We start from the raw sequence: 17,762 nt of genomic DNA, 5'->3' as shown, positions 1-17,762 counted from the left end.
TGTCTGAGATTTAAGAAGAAAGGCGGCAAGTTGAGTATTAAGGGCTTTTTCCACCATTTTGGCTGGTAGTGGAAGCCTAGATATGGGGCGAAAATTTGCAGGTTCAAGGGCATCTAAGTTAGGTTTTTTTAGCAGGGGTAAAATAGAGGCCTTTTTCCAGGGCCTGGGAAAACATCCTGACTCGATCATTGTGTTAAAAACTAACGTCCGGGCTTTACTTAGAGGTTCAGCAATTATCTTTGCAATGGACACCGGACAGGGGTCATAGGGTGATCCGGATCTTGCTGTGTCAAGTAAGGTGCGAACAAGTTCCAGAGGAAGAGGCTCAAAATTCTCAAGGACTACTTTAGGGCCAAGTTGAACTTTCCGCCCCCCCTTGTCGCTACCCTCACAAGGGGAACTATTCAAGGCCGAAAAAATCACCTCCACTTTATTCAAAAAGAAGGATGCGATCCCTTCACAGAGTTCAGAACTAGGTTGCAGTTGGACCGGACGAGGGTGTGACAGATCTAAAACTGTTTTAAAAAGGGTTTTCGCTGAATCTTTCGCCAGCTCAATTTTATTAGTAAAAAACTTTTGTTTAGTGACGAATAGCAAGTGTTTGTAGTTTGCTAGCCCTTTCCTATATGCCTCTCTGTCTGCTTCCTTATATTTTTTCCTCCAGACTCGCTCTAATCGTTTACAGGTAAGTTTACCTTGTTTCAGTTCTTCTGAGAACCATGGAGCTGAGGAAGTGAGTCTCTTAGGTCTAATGAGCCTAGATGGAGCCTGTTTATTACAGGCAGCATTGACCCAACTTGTATAGGCTATTGCTCCTTCCTCTGCTTTTAGATTTGCAGAAGTCAGGGTAGCCGAGAGGAGATCTTGAAGCTCCCCTGTATTCAATCTGTTCCAGGGCCGGACCTCAATCTGCTTCTTTCCCTTAGACACACCGAAAGTGTGTCCCAGACTGGTCAGGTCAAACAGAATGGCCGAATGATCTGTCCAGATCAAAGGCCTGACTTCTGAGACCTGCAGACCCGGGTGGTTAGAAAAAAACCCCGTCCAGCATGTGGCCCGCCAAATGAGTGGGAGCCAAAACTCGTTCTGTGAGTTCCACGCTATTCATGATATCTAAAAGAATGGCAGTCTCAGGGTTTGTGGGCATTTCCAGATGATAGTTAAAGTCTCCCAAGATTGTATAGGAACTCTGACCGATACAATCCTCCAGTAGGTGACCAATAGCTGCCTCAAAAATCTGCTTATTCCTTGGGGGTCTATAAAGTAATATGCCTTTAAAAGTATGGTGGCTTGATAAGTAAAATTTAAAGGCCAGTGCTTCACACCCTTCATTGTCTATAGGGTGAAAGTTTGCCTTAATAGAGCTGGGGTAAATTATAGCCAGACCACCCCCTTTTTTGCCTCCGCCCCTGTTTAGTACGTAGCATACATAACCTGGCGGTGTTGCTTTCAACAGATCAGGGCCTGAAGCTTCATCAGCCCAGGATTCTGTTATGAATGTTACTTGGATGTTATCGTCCTCAATAAACTGAGCACATTCCGTGCTATGTTTAATCAGGGACCTAGCGTTTAGCAGTACACATTTGCATGCCGGGGCTTGTTCCTTTAGATGACCATGTTCCAAAGCTTTATCCTTGTAGGGTGCTAAACATAGCAGTGTAGGTAATCTATATTTACAGGTGATAGAAGTTCCTGATTTTGGAGGCAACTCTGCATTAAAAGCCCACTCTCTACACTTAGGATTTCTCCCTCTACCTCTTCTACTCAATAGGTCTCTCGGTGAATAGACAATCCGGACCCGTTTGCACGCAACAGAAGATACAAGGGATGTGGCACTGGGCACGGGCCAGGCGCGGACGGGCGCAGACGGGCTTGCCTTTGGCGCGCCTTCGGCGCGCCCGCTTCGCGCGTTCGCGCCATCGGTCTAAATATAGCGTGTGGGAGCCAGACGCTAGACTGCTCCCCCACGCTACACCCAAGATTGCGGTCGCGCTGAGAACTGGCTGTTTACAAGGTAGCCCTTGTGTTCTCAAAATGCTGTTTAGGTTTAAAATCAATAAAAAACGATCCTTCAGCCCACCAGCAGCCTAATCACTCCGTTTTCCAATGGCCCCAGAAATAAAATGAATAAGAATGTTTTAAAAATGCACACGAATTAGTTCAAATGTAAAATCACTAAAATAATAGCGGTAAAATCTCACTGGCAAAAATAGTGTTCGCTCTTCTCTTCTAACTCCCGGCTCAAGCCTCAGGAGTGGTAACAAAGGCGCGTTTGCGCCATCGGTCTAAATATAGCGTGTGGGAGCCAGACGCTAGACTGCTCCCCCACGCTACACCCAAGATGGCGGTCGCGCTGAGAACTGGCTGTTTACAAGGTAGCCCTAGTGTTCTCAAAATGCTGTTTAGGTTTAAAATCAATAAAAAACGATCCTTCAGCCCACCAGCAGCCTAATCACCCCGTTTTCCAATGGCCCCAGAAATAAAATGAATAAGAATGTTTTAAAAATGCACACGAATTAGTTCAAATGGAAAATCACTAGAATAATAGCGGTAAAATCTCACTGGCAAAAATAGTGCTCGCTCTTCTCCTCTAACTCCCGGCTCAAGCCTCAGGAGTGGTAACTAGCGTAAACGAGCTGAGAAATGGTTAATTGTACCATAGATATCAGGGAGTGCACCACTTGGGGGGGGGGGGGGGGGGGGGGGGGGGCGCTTTCACACCCATATCGCCAGCTTTGATGGCTGACAGACTGAAAAGTTGGTCTTTTCTCTTCATGCTAAAAAAACAGGTGAATTTATATATGAAGCAATAACCAGTGGTGTTTACGTCTTTGCTGACAGTGCACTTATCTCCCCGTATCTATTAATTCAGGATGCAGGACGGATGCATCAGTGGTATCAGTCACCCTTAAAGAAGAGGACGAGCCCCATCCCATGGCGTATCGGGACCCTGAGGAAACGCAACCCCTCCAATGTTCCAGAGGTGAGTACGTCTTCTTTTCTTCTTGATTCCTGGTGGACTTCCAGTGTTCTGCTCACACCACAAATAGTATACTGCTTCCTTCACTATAGCTGATTCTCTCCTTCCACTCACTGGACTGTGGTGTTGCCCTCAATCTTCCATTTCAACAGTATAACCTCTGTGTTGCTCCGGCTGTCTCAACCTTGATGTCGCCCCAATCTTCAACATGAATAATCTAACCTCTGTGCAGCTCCAATCGTCTCTGCCTTTCCCCTCTCTGGACCTTGATGTTTTTCCTAATCTTCCACTTGAATAATAGAACCTCTGTGCAGCTCCAGTCGTCTCTGCCTCTCCCCTCACTGGTATTTCAGAAGAAGGAGAGCAACCCATATGTCTCACCGAACGGTGTAAACTTATAACAAGTGTTCACATGGAACTAATTTCTGAAAATAATTTCTTATTGGCACAGAATAATTCTGTGCAGATTTAATTAAAAAAGGAAATATTAATAATAAAACAGAACACATCTGTCATAAATGAATTAAAGAACGACTTAAATAGCCCAATTATTGCTGTCATAGAACTCAGTTCAGTCGAACGGAGTTATATTTCTTGTCATAATACAAAATATATTGGCGCAAACTGTTTCAGTGAATATTGTTAAGAAATAAGTGACAGGGGGGCTTGGCTAGCGGCCAACAAGAATGGCTGCTGCCTGAGACTGAGAGAGCTCCTGAACCCCCGCTGTATATTTCCCATTATCCGCCGCCACCCACTAACCAAAATTGAAGGAATAAATAGCAGCTTACCTCCTGCCCTCTACCTGTGACTACGCGGGTGCTGTGACCCGGTCTGGTGCTTCGACGACCCCTCCTGCTCCATCCCAGCCGAGGCGGTAGTGGCGGCGGCGGCGCATGGGTCGGAATCCTAGCCACTGCCCAGGAGCCGGTGAGAAGACCGTCTGGCCGTATGGTCCAAGAAGTGCCTCAACCCTAGGTGGAGCCCAATGCAGTGAAGGACCGTGCTGAGCGAGGCTGCAGCGCACGGGAGGCTGTGGTGAAGACCATGACTGCCGGAGCCCCCGGCTTCGTGGCCCTGGAGCGCCGCGAATGTGATCATTGGGCGTGAGGTCCCCCGGTCCGCTACGGCGTGAAGGGCCCCTGGCGGTGCGAGGTGAACTGGTGGGGACATCGCGCTGGGTGTTGCCGCGCCGCGGGAACCGGCACGCAAGTGGCAGCGGACATCCTGGAGGGGACGTGGCGACCCAGGGCCCGAAAAAACCTGCTTGGGAGGAATACGCGAGGCCCAGGCTTTGCGGCCTGCGAGGAGAGAAGGAGGAGGCGGGGCGGCAGACCAACTTAATATTGAGGGAGCGGTGATCTCTGCAGCTGTTGTGGGAACACAGCGCGAACCTGTGGGAGCAAAGGAGTGTGTTGACGTCCCCACGAGAGCCAGTGAGTACTAGGAGACACAGCCCGGTGGGTTATACAGTCTTGTGGCCTGGTTCGAGACGCCTTCCCCTAAGGTCAGTGATGGGAGGCATCTGAGATACAGGACGAAGTGGTTCATGGAACACTCGACCGTTATGGCACTAAGAAGGAGGCCTGGCCTGCGCCCTGCCTGAGAGTAGTGGGCAGACACGGCCGCATGAGCAGGGTCACGGGGTCTACGGTTCTCCAAGGTAATAAATGCTGCCTGTAAACCTGACTTTGGGGCAGGAATCAACGCTGGGTGCCCAGTTTAGCGGTGACCGTTGAGGGCAGTGTGGGATACATGCGCATTTCCACACAGATAAACAGCATTGGCCTGGGAGCTCGCCACTTCCTCCTGCGGAGCGGATCATCAGTGTGGGATATTGCTGGCTGCGTGGCGCAGCATAAGAAACTCCTGAAATTCCCCCGACTGACTTAGGGAAGGTTGGTGCGGTGGAAACCAGACAGTGCAGACCACACTCAGAGCCCCCCCCCCCCAAGTCACTATCACGAGAAGGCGCTGCAAGCTCCAGCTCCGCAGGGGATATAGAGACAGAGGGCCGTGAATAGCTGGAGGAGGAGCTTCTTGCAGAACGCAGGCGAACATTCTGGAGCTGTATTGGCGCAGGAGCAAGGTGGGTGGTGGCCCAGTCACGACAGTTCACGTTCTGAGGCCGAAATACCCAGATTTTGAATCCAACAGTAATCTCTGGCAATCCAGGCACTCCTGTCAACTAACTAAAATTCAATCTTCGGAACTGGGCCAGGCCATTCACCTAGGAAGACGTCCATTGTTGCGCACTCATGGCGACGGGAGGGAAGGTGCCCAAGGCGAACGCCCAAAAGCAGCTGGCCAAGTTCACCTGGTCCAAATTAGGAGACAAAGGTGATCCACCGCAGCCAGACAAGGATGGAGGGGTGACAGACCCAAAGCAAGGTCCGGAGCCAACTCTGCATGATGTCATGGCGGCTATTAACGGAGTGCGCGCTTCGGTGGACTCGGTCACGGTGGAGGTCTATCTCATAAGGGCAGACATCCGGAAGATGGATGAGAAAGTCAAGGAGCTTAGAGTGCTAACCAGTGCCCTACAGTCAGACACGTCGGAACTCCAGATGCAGATGCTTGCACTGCAGAAAAAACAAGACAGGATGGAACAGCAACTGGACGACTATGAAGGTGGGGCCCGCCGAAATAACATCCGTATTTTAGGGGTTCCGGAAAAAACGGAGGAGCCGGCAGCAGACCTCTATGTAGAAGACCTCGTTACTAAGCATCTACGGCCTAAGTCTCTCTCGAACTACTTCTCTATTGAAAGGGCTCACAGAGTACCTGGAGGTAGACCAAAGCCGGGAGCACCTCCGAGGCCCCTTATAGCTCGGGTATTCAACTACAGAGACAGGGATGTTATACTACAAACTGTGAGATCCGGTCCTCTGTTGAAAATAGACAACTATGAGGTGGCCTTCTTTCCCGATTTCACGGCCAAGGTACAAGCCCAACGTCGCAGCTTTCAGGCGTTATAGAAGGAAATACGCAATGCTCTTTCCTGCAAAACTGAGGGTGCAGTCAGGTGGCAAATCATGGTTTTTCGATTCTTCGGATGCAGTCTGGGACTGGATGGAAGGATGGAGCACGGTGGGCGGCCAGAGACGCGAACGCTGTAAACGGACCGACCAACGCAGGGGTTTCCATGCGGACGAGACTCGAAATGATCTGGCAGAGACAGATGGTCCGCTGAAGGAACAGGAGTGAGAACCCCTGGCATCACCAAGGTAGAGCCGGTGCCCACCAAAAAGCGCAAGTAGGGGCGGTCGGACAGGGGGCAGATATACACATCGGGTGCGAGACTTCTAAACGAGACCCAGTGCACGGTTTGAGACCGATGGGAATAATAAGATGTGATTTGAATGTAACTGGACTATGTGAACAGTGGATGGGGGATAACGTTTCTAGTTAAATGTGATGAGAGCGGGCGGGGATGGGAGCGGACTGTCCCGTGCATTTCTAGCATTTCAGGGGGTGAAGAGGCACTCTGCTTTGTTTGGGAGTGGGTAGTTTTTAATCCACGGGCAGGGGGGCAGGGAGGGGGGAGATTGTTGAGGGGTTTGGGACTGAAGGGGTTTTGAAGGTACACTACGACGTTGATCGAGGAGCGGGGAAGGGGGAGGGGTTCAGGGGGCTGAGAGTTGGGAGATGTTATTTTTCTGATTGTGTTATTGGTAAGCGAGGTGTAACTGTACTTCGAAAGCGTACAACAGTCGTATGGACTATTGGACGGCGAATACTGAGTGACCTGGTTCAAGTTTTTTCCTACAGAGAAATGATCCGAATGGTAGTAATAAGTAAGGTACACAGTAAAGGGGCAGGATAGAGACCGTACCCTTTACGTGATGTCCTGGAACGTTAACGGGGTTGGGGATAAAATTAAAAGGGGCATAGTACAACAATATCTGAAGAGACACTCACCCGACGTGGTCCTCTTGCAAGAAACGCATCTGGTGGGTCAGAAATCCAAGGCCCTTACTAGATGGGGATATAAACTTTTGGTACACGCAGACTACACCACATTATCGAGGGGAACGGCTATATTGGTGTGGAAAAATACACCCCTTATTGTTCATAAGACTTGGGCGGATACAGGAGGTCGCTTTGTGGGGGCAGAGGCCCAGTGGGACGGGAGAGACATCAGCATATTATCTGTATACGTTCCGCCAGCTCTAGGCAAGTGGGCATTGGAAGAACTAGGGAATAGACTCCCGAGACTCCGGGAGGGAGCACTTATAATGGGGGGACACTACAACATGACCCTAGATGATACTATGGATCGCCATCCACCGAGGTCTAGGGAGAAATCAAACGTTCTAATGGCTGACTTTGTGAAGGCAATGGGTTTCACAGATGTGGGTCGGGCACTTCACCCAACTGATAAACTATTCACGTATCTCTCGAGTGTCCACCGCAGTCTATCACGTATTGATTATTTCCTTACACATCTATCCTCGATAGGTTATTTCGCCCACTACAGGGTTCTCCCCAGGGGTATCTCCGACCATTCTCTGGTGTGGACGGAGTATACACACTGGGAACGACAACCACGCAATACCATTGTCCTAAATCCATGGCTCTTACACATACCGGATATAAGAAGTGAGGTCCGTATTCAAACGGAGAACTACTTTACAGAAAACTTGGGCTCAGTAGATTACGCACAAGTAATCTGGGAGGCATTCAAGGCGGTTCTTAAGGGGCAAGCTCTGTCACTAAAGACGAGCTATATCGCAAAAAAGCGTGAACTATTGGTTCAGGTAGAGTCCGACCTCCTTGAACTAGAGCGGGAGCATTTACGAGACCCCTCGCCAGACACTAGCCATAGACTCCTATTGAAACAAGACGAGTACAGGATAAAAACCAGGGAGCAAATGGTGACTAAACATCGTGCCACTCAACATAAACTCTATGAGCTGGGGGACAGGGCTGGCAGGACACTGGCGTGGTTAGAGAGGCGAGAACAGGGGTCCAGGTGGGTACACAAATTGACGACGATGGGGGGAGAAATAGTGCTTCACCCGCAAGAAATAGCAGAGAAATTTGCTGATCATTTCGAAACCGTGTACTCCCCCTCTACCCCGTACACGGCAGAGGACTCGCGTCGGCTCCTTCAGGACAGTGACGTGCCGGGCCTCTCAGATGTGGAGCGAGATGCCCTGGAGGCGGACCTGTCGAACGAGGAAATAAGTAAGGCCCTGGGGCAGATTAAATCCGGAAAGGCGATGGGGCCCAATGGCATTCCGGTTGAGTTTTTGAAGGCTACTGCCTCTCTGACCGTGCCACACCTGAGAGCCATGTATGAAGAAAGTTTATAAGTGGGGAGTCTACCGGTAGATCAAAGGCTAGCCACCATCGTAGTCATTCATAAGCAGGGTAAGCCAACAGATAATTGTGGCTCCTATAGGTCAATCTCTCTCCTTAATGTAGAGACGAAAGTGCTGGCTAAAGTTTTGGCAAATAGATTGGTGTTGGTCATTGCATCACTGATCCACCCAGACCAATCTGGCTTTATGCCAGGTAGAAATACGGCCCTTAACGTACGGCATTTACACAATGTGATGGCTCGCAGGAAATACATCGAAGAGGATGTGGCGGTGCTGTCCCTAGACGCGTCAATGGCATTCGACTCCATCGAATGGCCGTATCTCTTCGAAGTCCTAGCGAAAGTGGGACTGGGCACTAAATTTATAGCCTGGGTAAAGCTTCTATATACTGGCGTGCTGGGACAGGTGAGAGTTAATGGTTTTACATCTAGAACCTTCGAGTTACGAAGGGGTACTAGGCAGGGGTGCCCGCTCTCCCCGTTGATTTTCTCTCTTGTCCTGGAACCTCTCACGGCCTGGGTGCGCAAAGATGTGTTGGAGTGTGCGATGGGCAGAGGACGTAGAAGATCGAATATCCCTCTATGCGGATGATATATTGTTATATCTGGCATCCCCGTATAACTCGATTAGGGTCGTGCTGGATATATTTACGAATTTTGGCAAATATTCGGGGTATGCGATCGATTGGCACAAGTCCGTACTGTTTATGCTGAGAGGCGCAGTCCTGCGCCTTCTGGCAGACTGCACTATTGCGGTCGCTACAGAAGGGTTTCGTTATCTAGGGATCTTTATTACCTCGGATCCGGTCTGCTTCTATAGCTCCAATCTGGCCCCCCCTTTGGCCCGATTTATGGGCAGATGTTAAACATTGGAGATCTCTGCCCTTAACACTGGTGGGGAGGGCGGCGCTTTTTAAAATGTTAGCCCTTCCCCGTTTTCTTTATATATTACATAACTGTCCCCAAAGGGTCCCAGACTCATATTTCAGGGCGGTTGAAGGGGAGATTCGCACGTTGCTCTGGGATGGTAGGGCCCCTAAAATAGCGTTGCAGAAATTGACAAAAGGCTGGTACGATGGGGGCATAGCACTACCTGACCTACAGCGCTACTATTGGGCGGCACAACTGGTGACCATTAATCACTGGAAATACCACCCCCCGGATGATCCAGCATATGTCCTGGACCGATATCAAACAGATCGCTCCGGGTATCTGGGGCCACTATATACCACTGACAGGAAAAATAGGAGGAAGTTCTTCGGACCCACCCAACACACATTGGAAATATGGCGGGTGGTTTCTGCCCGGCTGGGATGGAAGGGCGTTCTCTCGCAGGCCACACCGTTGTGGACCACCCAGAAATTAGGAATGCTGTGCTATCAGCCCGGGTTTGATAAGTGGGACCTCATCGGGATATCAGCAGTGCGGGATCTGGTGAAAAAGGGAGCAATGCTCACCTTTGGTGAGCTTCAGAAGCAATACTGTCTGGTGCAGGGAGAAGTGTTTAGGTATTTACAGATCAGACATGCGCTAAAGGCGGCGTTTCCATCCCTCAAAAATATACCAGAGTCATCACCTCTGGAAGACCGTTTGCTAGACGGGCCCCTCACCTCAAAGGCAATATCTCTCACCTACAAGAAACTGAGTAATAACCTGCCGGACACATTTCCGAAGCTCAGAGAGAGGTGGCAGGTTGACATTGGGCCTATAAACGATGAGGACTGGCAGACGGCACTCATGTCCCCGCGAGAGGCGGATATAACACAGAGATTTCGGCTGATCCAGCTTATGATCCTCCATCGATCATACATATCCGGGCCAATCTTGGCTAGAATAGGGACTAGACCTGACGACCGTTGTGCAAGGGGCTGTGGACAGCAGGCCACTTTCTACCACACCCTGTGGAGTTGCCCAAATATACGTGCCCTTTGGGAGGGAGCCTCAGACCACATGAGCACAGCTTTGGGGAAGGAGGTAGTATTGACGCCACAATTGGAACTGTTGAATGTGTGGGAGGCGACTGATCTCACGGAGGTTGAACAACAATTCACAACACTGGGATACACGTTGGTGAAACGAGAGCTAGCTAGAGGCGGGGGGGGGGGGGAGCGAACCCACCACTTCTCACCGTGTGGGCCAAAGAAATGATGTATGTTGGCAGAGACTGCGGTTTTTAAAGCGCGGGGATGTCCCAGGAAGTGGGATAAGAAGTGGTCACCCTGGAATAAATATCGAGGGGAGCCCTGTGTATCGCCTACGGTGGAAATGGAGATGCATAGACCAGCAAGTATGGTAGGAAATGCTTAATATGTAACCAAAAAACCATGTATGCTTACTCTATATTGAAAGCTTTAAACAAGTCGTCCAATTATGTTCTGTATGGCTGTGATTGAAACCAATAAACAAAGTTTATAAAAAAAAAAAGAAATGTGATAAAGAGCCCTAAGTACCCATAACCCAACATGTAGAAAATAGGTGACCATAGCTTGATGACTTTGTATTTAAAAATTTTTTTTATTTTTTTATTGGTATATACAAGGACGTCTGAATGATCAATCACAATTAAAAAGGAGTGACCAGACTGTTCTCTGGGGCTTCCGCCTAAAGGCTGTCCTTTAGTTGGTGTTGACGTTTGAACCCTGCTTGTAATATAAGGGTTGTGAGAAAGTGCCATCTTTCCTGCATGGTATGCCCCCACTTTTTGCTAAATTGCTGAATGTACTTCGATTGAGTGTACCCTGGGTTCCTGCCAATCAGGTGCCCAGGGCCTATGTTCCTTCCTTAAACCACACAAACTCCAAATTGGCAAACCCTAGCCACATGTCAGCCCCTAGTAAATGGTACCCTAGGTACCCAGGGCCTTGTGACCAGGGAAGGCCTCTAAGGGCTGCAGCACTCATTGTGCCACCCTCAGAGGCCCTGTACCCTTACACACACACACTGCCCTTGCAGGCTGAGTGTCTGGGTGCAGGACAAAACAAAGAGTCGACATGGCACACATCACTGTGTACCATGCCCATCACCTACACTGCCAAGGCATATGTCAGCCACCCCTCTAGCTGGGTGCATTACGCCTATGGTGTGGGCACAGGAGCAGGAGCCCTGTGCCCCTACAGTACCCGGGTCCATTCCTGGGCACTGTAAGTGCAGTGCTGTCATTTAAGAATACATGGTGCTGAGAGCTTGTCAAACACGAGCTCCACAGCACCATATTGGCAACACTGAAGCCTGGGAAGTTTGGTATCAAACTTCTCAGCACATTGAACCCACACTGATGCCAGTGTAGGATTTAATGTACTAAGCACCCCAGAGGGCATCTTAGAAGATGCCCCCTTACAGCTAACTTGCAATCCACGTCTGCTCTGAGGCTGCCCAGGCTGCCACACAGCAGACACGTTGCTGGACCCCTGGGTGGGAGAGCCCCTGCTCTCCCGGGCCTGCAACAATGCACATCCTGGGTGAGGTGAGAAATCTCCTCCCCCAGGATGAGCAAAGGGAAGCTTCAAAGGCATGCCGCCAGTTGGAGTTTCCCCAGGCCACTGCAACCCCCCACTCTGGCGGGAAGCTTGGCCGGAAACCCCATACAAGGACAGGGGATGTGCCAGCCTGCCCACCCCACCCCTCAGGTGGGGGAGGCGAGGTGAAGCACATCTCCGGGCTCTCGCCATCTTGAAGATGGGAGGCCCTACCCTATCAGGATTAGGCTACTGCCCCCCTCCCACAGGAGAGAGGCAGGATAGGGGGTGTACCCACCCCAGGACAAGGACCCATTGGTCCCTGGCCTTCACCTACCTGTAACGCCCCTAAATCTAGTATTTAGGGGCCCCCTGAACCTTCCTTCCTCAGATTCCAGATAGAAAAACGACAAGAAGAGCAAGAAGAACAAAGACCTGCCCTGCAGCTGCTAAAAAGAGAAGAAGACACCAACTGCTTTGGCCCCAGCCCTACCGGCCTGTCGACTCTCGAACCTGCACCAGCGCGGCATCCCACGTGGCCAGCAACCTCACCAACCCCGGAGGACCTGGCTACCTTTTAGCTCTAAGCCCCTGGGACTCCCACGAGTAGAGGCTCTACTCAAGAAACCTACTTGCTATCCCTGGCACCAGCCCGGGACCGCGGACCCAACACACTCTGCACCAGCCAAGCCTGGCCAGTGCCGGAGTGGACAAAGACCCAGAGGACGACCCCACGGCGACTGTGACCCAGAGTCCGGCACCCAAGGACCCCCCTCGACATCCCGGAAGAAGCCTGCAGCCTCAGAACCAAGTGCCACCCCAGCCGCGATCAACCAGAGGGTAAGATTCCCGACGTCAAAAGGCACCCCTGCACCCGGCGCCCTGCGACCCCCTGTGCCCAATCCTGGGGTACCCACCTAACCTACAACTACCCAACTTACCTCTCGAAGTGGTGGTGGCACCTGAAACATCCTCGTCCCCGAGCCTGCAGCCTCTTTCCAAACCGGAACATTCCCATTGATTTCCATTGAGCGCCCTAAGGCTCAAAAGCACCCTGCACCCAGCCGCCCGAGTGGCCCTGGCAGTGCCCTCTCTACTCTAACCTACTTCCCCACTTGCCCTGAGTAAGTGACCAGGAGCCCAGCTCCCACAGCCGCGTGGCTTGCCAGACAGCAGCCACCAACCAAGGCCCCCCTATCCCTCATAGGATAACATTGGGCCCAACTCTCTCTGCACCCGGCCGTCCTGAAACCGCTGAGGGTGAACCAACTGTACCTACCTGACACTGGGGGACCCCTGAGTCCATGCCCGGAATTTCAACACTACCAGTCGAGTACTTACCCTTAAACCTTTAACTTCATTTTCCTCATAGGGTAACATTGACTGGCTTTTTCTTCAAAAATCTTCTAAGTGTGAACTTTTCAAAACTACAAAAATTCACCAAAAATCAGCCAAGTGACAAAAACGAATTTACTCACCTGCTCCTAGGTGAGTTCCCAGTGCTGGATCTTGGTGCCCAGCCCTGACTCTGAAAAGTGTTCACAACTATACTTACTTCTAACTCATTTTTCTCCCATAGGAAACCATTGTCTGCTTTTCTGTGAAATTTCTTCTAAGTGTCTACTTTTGCAAATTTGAAATATTCTTTTAAAATCGTACCATTTCTGCAAACGAAATTACTTACCTGCTTTTGATAAGGACCCCAGTCCTGGGTCTAGGCACCCAGTCCTGGATTACTAAAGTAACGATAAAGTACTCTACCTGCAATTTGAATTTCTTGCCATAGAGATCCATTGAATGTTTTCTGTGAAATATTTTCTAAGTGCTAACTTTTGAAGTAGCTAAATATTATCTAAAAATCATTACAGTTATTAAGTCGACTTTCTTCACTTGATTCTGAATACTGACCCCAGGCTGGTTCTAGGATCCAGACCTGGAATTCCAAAAGTAATCTGAAAAGTAATTTATTACAAATAACCTGAATTTACCATTGAGCTCAATGCATTGTTATGTTTAGGAAATAGGATTGTTTATTGCAACCAACTGTGACTGTTTACACAAATTTATTGCTTGAAACAAAAGTATTTATATTCAACCTCTCATTCTGAGAAAGTATATTTTTACCCCCTTGTGGTTCTAAAAATAAAACAAGCATATATTTTATATATACAAATCATTGGCCTAGAGTTCAGTTATTGAGTGTGTGAAACCATTTGCTGACTGAGTGTGTACAATAAATGCTTTACACTGTCCTCTGGTACTGCCTTACTGCTCGACCAAGCTACCACTTTTGAGAGTAAGGTCATACCTAACTTTGACCTCTATCAGCCTCTGGGGGACTGTGGACTCTGTACACCCTGTACCTATTAGGGAACAGTATATACAGAGCCACTTTCTCACATTGGTGGATCAGCGGTGGGATACAAACTTGCATTTGTTGGACTACTTGGTTACCATCTGATCACACGACAGAACTCTTAAAAATTGCCTTTAGAATTCTGATTGGTTTTTCCAAAATTACTAAAAGTCTTGCTAGGGCCTTGCTTAAGTCCCATTAGAATTTTGGAAAAATAAGTCACTATAGTCAGGGTAGAGGGTTAGAACTGTCAGGTTAGAATGTCTCAAACAAACCCAGCTATTAGTGATAATAATAACATGGACCTGGTGGAGGAGCTCGACCTCACACCTTACTTACACTTGTCTTTCAAGGAATTGAGGTCCTTATGTAAACTCAAAAATTTACAAATGGGTCAGCATCCATCCAAACAAGGGCTCCAGGAGCTCCTGGCTGAGTATGCTAAAGACCACCCATCTGAACATGGTGATGGCCAGTCAGATGAGGAAAGGGAAGCAGGGGAGGAGGACAGCAACCTCCCCATACTATTCCCTAGGGAGGAGATGGCACCCATACCCTCCAACTCAAGACATAGCATCTGGGCACCTAGAGACCACACAGGTGGCTCTGGTCCCAGAGACAACACTGGGGGACCCCCCAGTGAAGAGGACAGCCTTGTGAGGCTGGCCAAAAGAATAGATCTAGAGTCCAGGCTGCTGGCTCTAGAAAAGGAAAGGAGAGAGATGGGTTTAGCACCCATCAATGGTGGCAGCAATAATAAAAACAAGGATAGGGAGGAAACTTCTGACCTTAAAATCCCCAAAGGGATTGTCCCTAAATTTGAGGAAGGTGATGATATCACCAAATGGTTCACAGCCTTTGAGAGGGCTTGTGATATCAGGAAAGTAAAGAAACCTCTCTGGGGGGCACTCCTGTGGGAACTGTTCTCTGGTAACTGCAGGGACAGGCTTCTGACTCTCTCTGGGCCAGAAGCAGGATCCTATGACCTCATGAAGAAAGCTCTGATTGAGGGATTTGGATTCACCACTGAGGAGTATAGAATTAGGTTCAGGGGGGCTCACAAAACCCAGACCCAGTCCTGGATTGATTTTGTAGATTTCTCAGTGAAGACACTGGATGGTTGGTTAGCTGGACATGGTGTGCAGGATTTTACTGGATTGTACAATTTATTCATGAAGGAACATATTTTGAGTAACTGCACAAATGAAAAGTTGCATCAGCATTTGGTAGACCTAGGTCTAATTTCTCCCCAAGAATTGGGAAAGAAGGCGGACCACTGGGTCAAGACTAGGGTGACCAAGACAACCACTGGGGGTGACCAAAAGAAGGTGGTCACAAAACCTCCCCAGGGGAAAGGTGGTGAGAATCCCCAAGATAAAAAGTCTGAGTCTTCCAAAGGGCCCCAAAAACCTGTTCAGGTGGGTGGGACCCAAACTACTCCCTATGTGCCCCAACCATATAGGGGGAAGAACTTTGATCCCTTAAAGGCCTTTTGTAATACCTGTAAGAAGCAGGGACACCTAACTGTATCTTGCCCCCAAAACAAAGCCCCTAAGGCACCCAGTACAGCCACTCCTGGGGCAGCAAGTATACAAATGGGATCAGAGGTGTACCCTGAGCAAATCTGGGAACACACTGAAGCAAGTTTAGTCTCCTTGGGAGAAGTGGAGTTTGCCACTGTGGCTGTGTGGCCCCCCAACTTGAAGAAATACTTACAGTACCCCTGGGTGAATGGAACTAGGGTAGAAGCTCTGAGGGATACAGGTGCCAGTGTCACTATGGTGAAAGACACACTGGTTTCCCCTGAGCAATACTTGATTGGGAAGTCTTACCCAGTCACCAACGCTGACAGTGTCACCACTAGTCATCCCATGGCCATGGTAACATTAGGCTGGGGGGGGGTTACTGGCCTGAAACAGGTAGTGGTCTCTCCAAAGTTGCCAGCTGCATGTCTGCTTGGAAATGATCTGGAAACCTCAGCCTGGGCTGAGGTTGAGTTAAAGGCCCATGCAGCCATGCTGGGCATCCCTGAATTGGTGTGTGTGCAAACCAGAGCACAGAGCAAGAGGAAGGGTGAAAAAGTAGGTTTGGAGCCTGGAATAATGGCCCAACCAACCAAGAGGAAGGGCAAGAAGACTGGGGGACCAGCTTCTGTACAGCCAAACACTCAGAACCCCTCTCCCCCTGGAGAGGATGTAGATACCTCTGAGGGAACTGAGTCCATGGAGCTTGACCCTTACCAGGTTGAACTCTTGGGCCCAGGGGGACCCTCTAGGGAAGAGCTGTGCCAGGGTCAGCGAGACTGTCCCACTCTTGAAAGCCTGAGACAACAAGCTGCTTCAGAAGCCAGCCAGGGGAGATGTCAGTGGTACCCACAGAGCTTATTGGGAAGAGGGATTACTGTATGCTGAGGCAAGAGACCCCACTCCTGGAGCCACCAGGAGGGTGGTAGTGCCACAGAAGTACAGGGAGTTCCTCCTAACTTTGGCTCATGACATCCCCCTAGCTGGACATCTGGGGCAATCCAAAACTTGGGAAAGGTTAGTGAGTCACTTTTACTGGCCCCAGATGCACCAAAAGGTGAAGGAGTTTGTCAGCTCCTGTGTTACCTGTCAGGCCAGTGGCAAGACAGGTGGCCACCCAAAGGCCCCCCTCATTCCACTACCAGTGGTGGGGGTCCCCTTTGAAAGGGTAGGTGTGGACATTGTGGGTCCACTCGAACCTCCCACAGCCTCAGGGAACAAATTCATTCTAGTAGTAGTGGATCATGCTACTAGGTACCCTGAAGCAATTCCACTTAGGACTACTACAGCTCCTGCAGTAGCCAAGGCCCTCCTGGGTGTCTTCACCAGGGTGGGTTTTCCTAAGGAGGTGGTTTCAGACAGAGGTTCCAACTTCATGTCTGCTTACCTAACACACATGTGGAAAGAGTGTGGAGTGCAGTACAAGTTTACTACACCCTACCACCCACAAACCAATGGCCTTGTTGAGAGGTTCAACAAGACATTGAAAGGTATGATCATGGGACTCCCTGAGAAACTCAAAAGGAGGTGGGATGTCCTATTACCCTGCTTGCTTTTCGCCTACAGGGAAGTGCCACAGAAGGGAGTAGGTTTCTCACCCTTTGAACTTCTGTTTGGTCATCCTGTAAGGGGACCACTGTGTCTTGTAAAGGAGGGCTGGGAGAGGCCTCTTCAAGAACCCAAACAGGACATAGTGGACTATGTGCTTGGCCTAAGGTCCAGAATGGCTGAGTATATGGAAAAAGCATCCAAGAACCTTGAGGCCAGCCAGGAGCTCCAGAAGCACTGGTATGACCAAAAAGCTGCACTGGTTGAATTTCAACCAGGGCAACAGGTGTGGGTTTTGGAGCCAGTGGCACCAAGGGCTCTCCAAGACAAATGGAGTGGCCCTTACCCTATCCTAGAGAGAAAGAGTGAGGTCACCTATCTAGTTGACCTGGGCACTAGCAGGACACCCAAAAGGGTCATCCATGTGAACCGCCTTAAACTCTACAATGATAGGGCTGACATCACCATGCTGATGGTGACTGATGAAGAACAGGAAGCAGAGAGTGAGCCACTCCCTGACCTCCTATCCTACAGCCCAAAAGATGGGTCAGTAGATGGTGTGATTTTCTCAGAC

The 17,762-nt window shown here is 49.7% G+C and overlaps 1 protein-coding gene across 3 annotated transcripts in view; it reads left to right on the top strand.

The window, feature by feature from the left end:
- The window catches only part of LOC146813512 (uncharacterized), a 451,939-nt gene that overhangs the window by 92,768 nt on the left and 341,409 nt on the right, over positions 1-17,762 (top strand). For all 3 annotated transcript variants that reach the window (XM_085620293.1, XM_085620295.1, XM_085620294.1), the window contains exon 6: positions 2,873-2,983. In XM_085620293.1, the coding sequence (XP_085476419.1) occupies positions 2,873-2,983 (111 nt within the window). The remainder of the gene's footprint in view (positions 1-2,872; positions 2,984-17,762) is intronic.

This window comes from Triturus cristatus, chromosome 7 (assembly GCF_964204655.1).
Source record: "Triturus cristatus chromosome 7, aTriCri1.1, whole genome shotgun sequence".
Lineage (NCBI taxonomy): Eukaryota > Metazoa > Chordata > Amphibia > Caudata > Salamandridae > Triturus > Triturus cristatus.
Note: the sequence above shows the minus strand (reverse complement) of the source record. Positions and strands in the feature narration are given on the sequence as shown.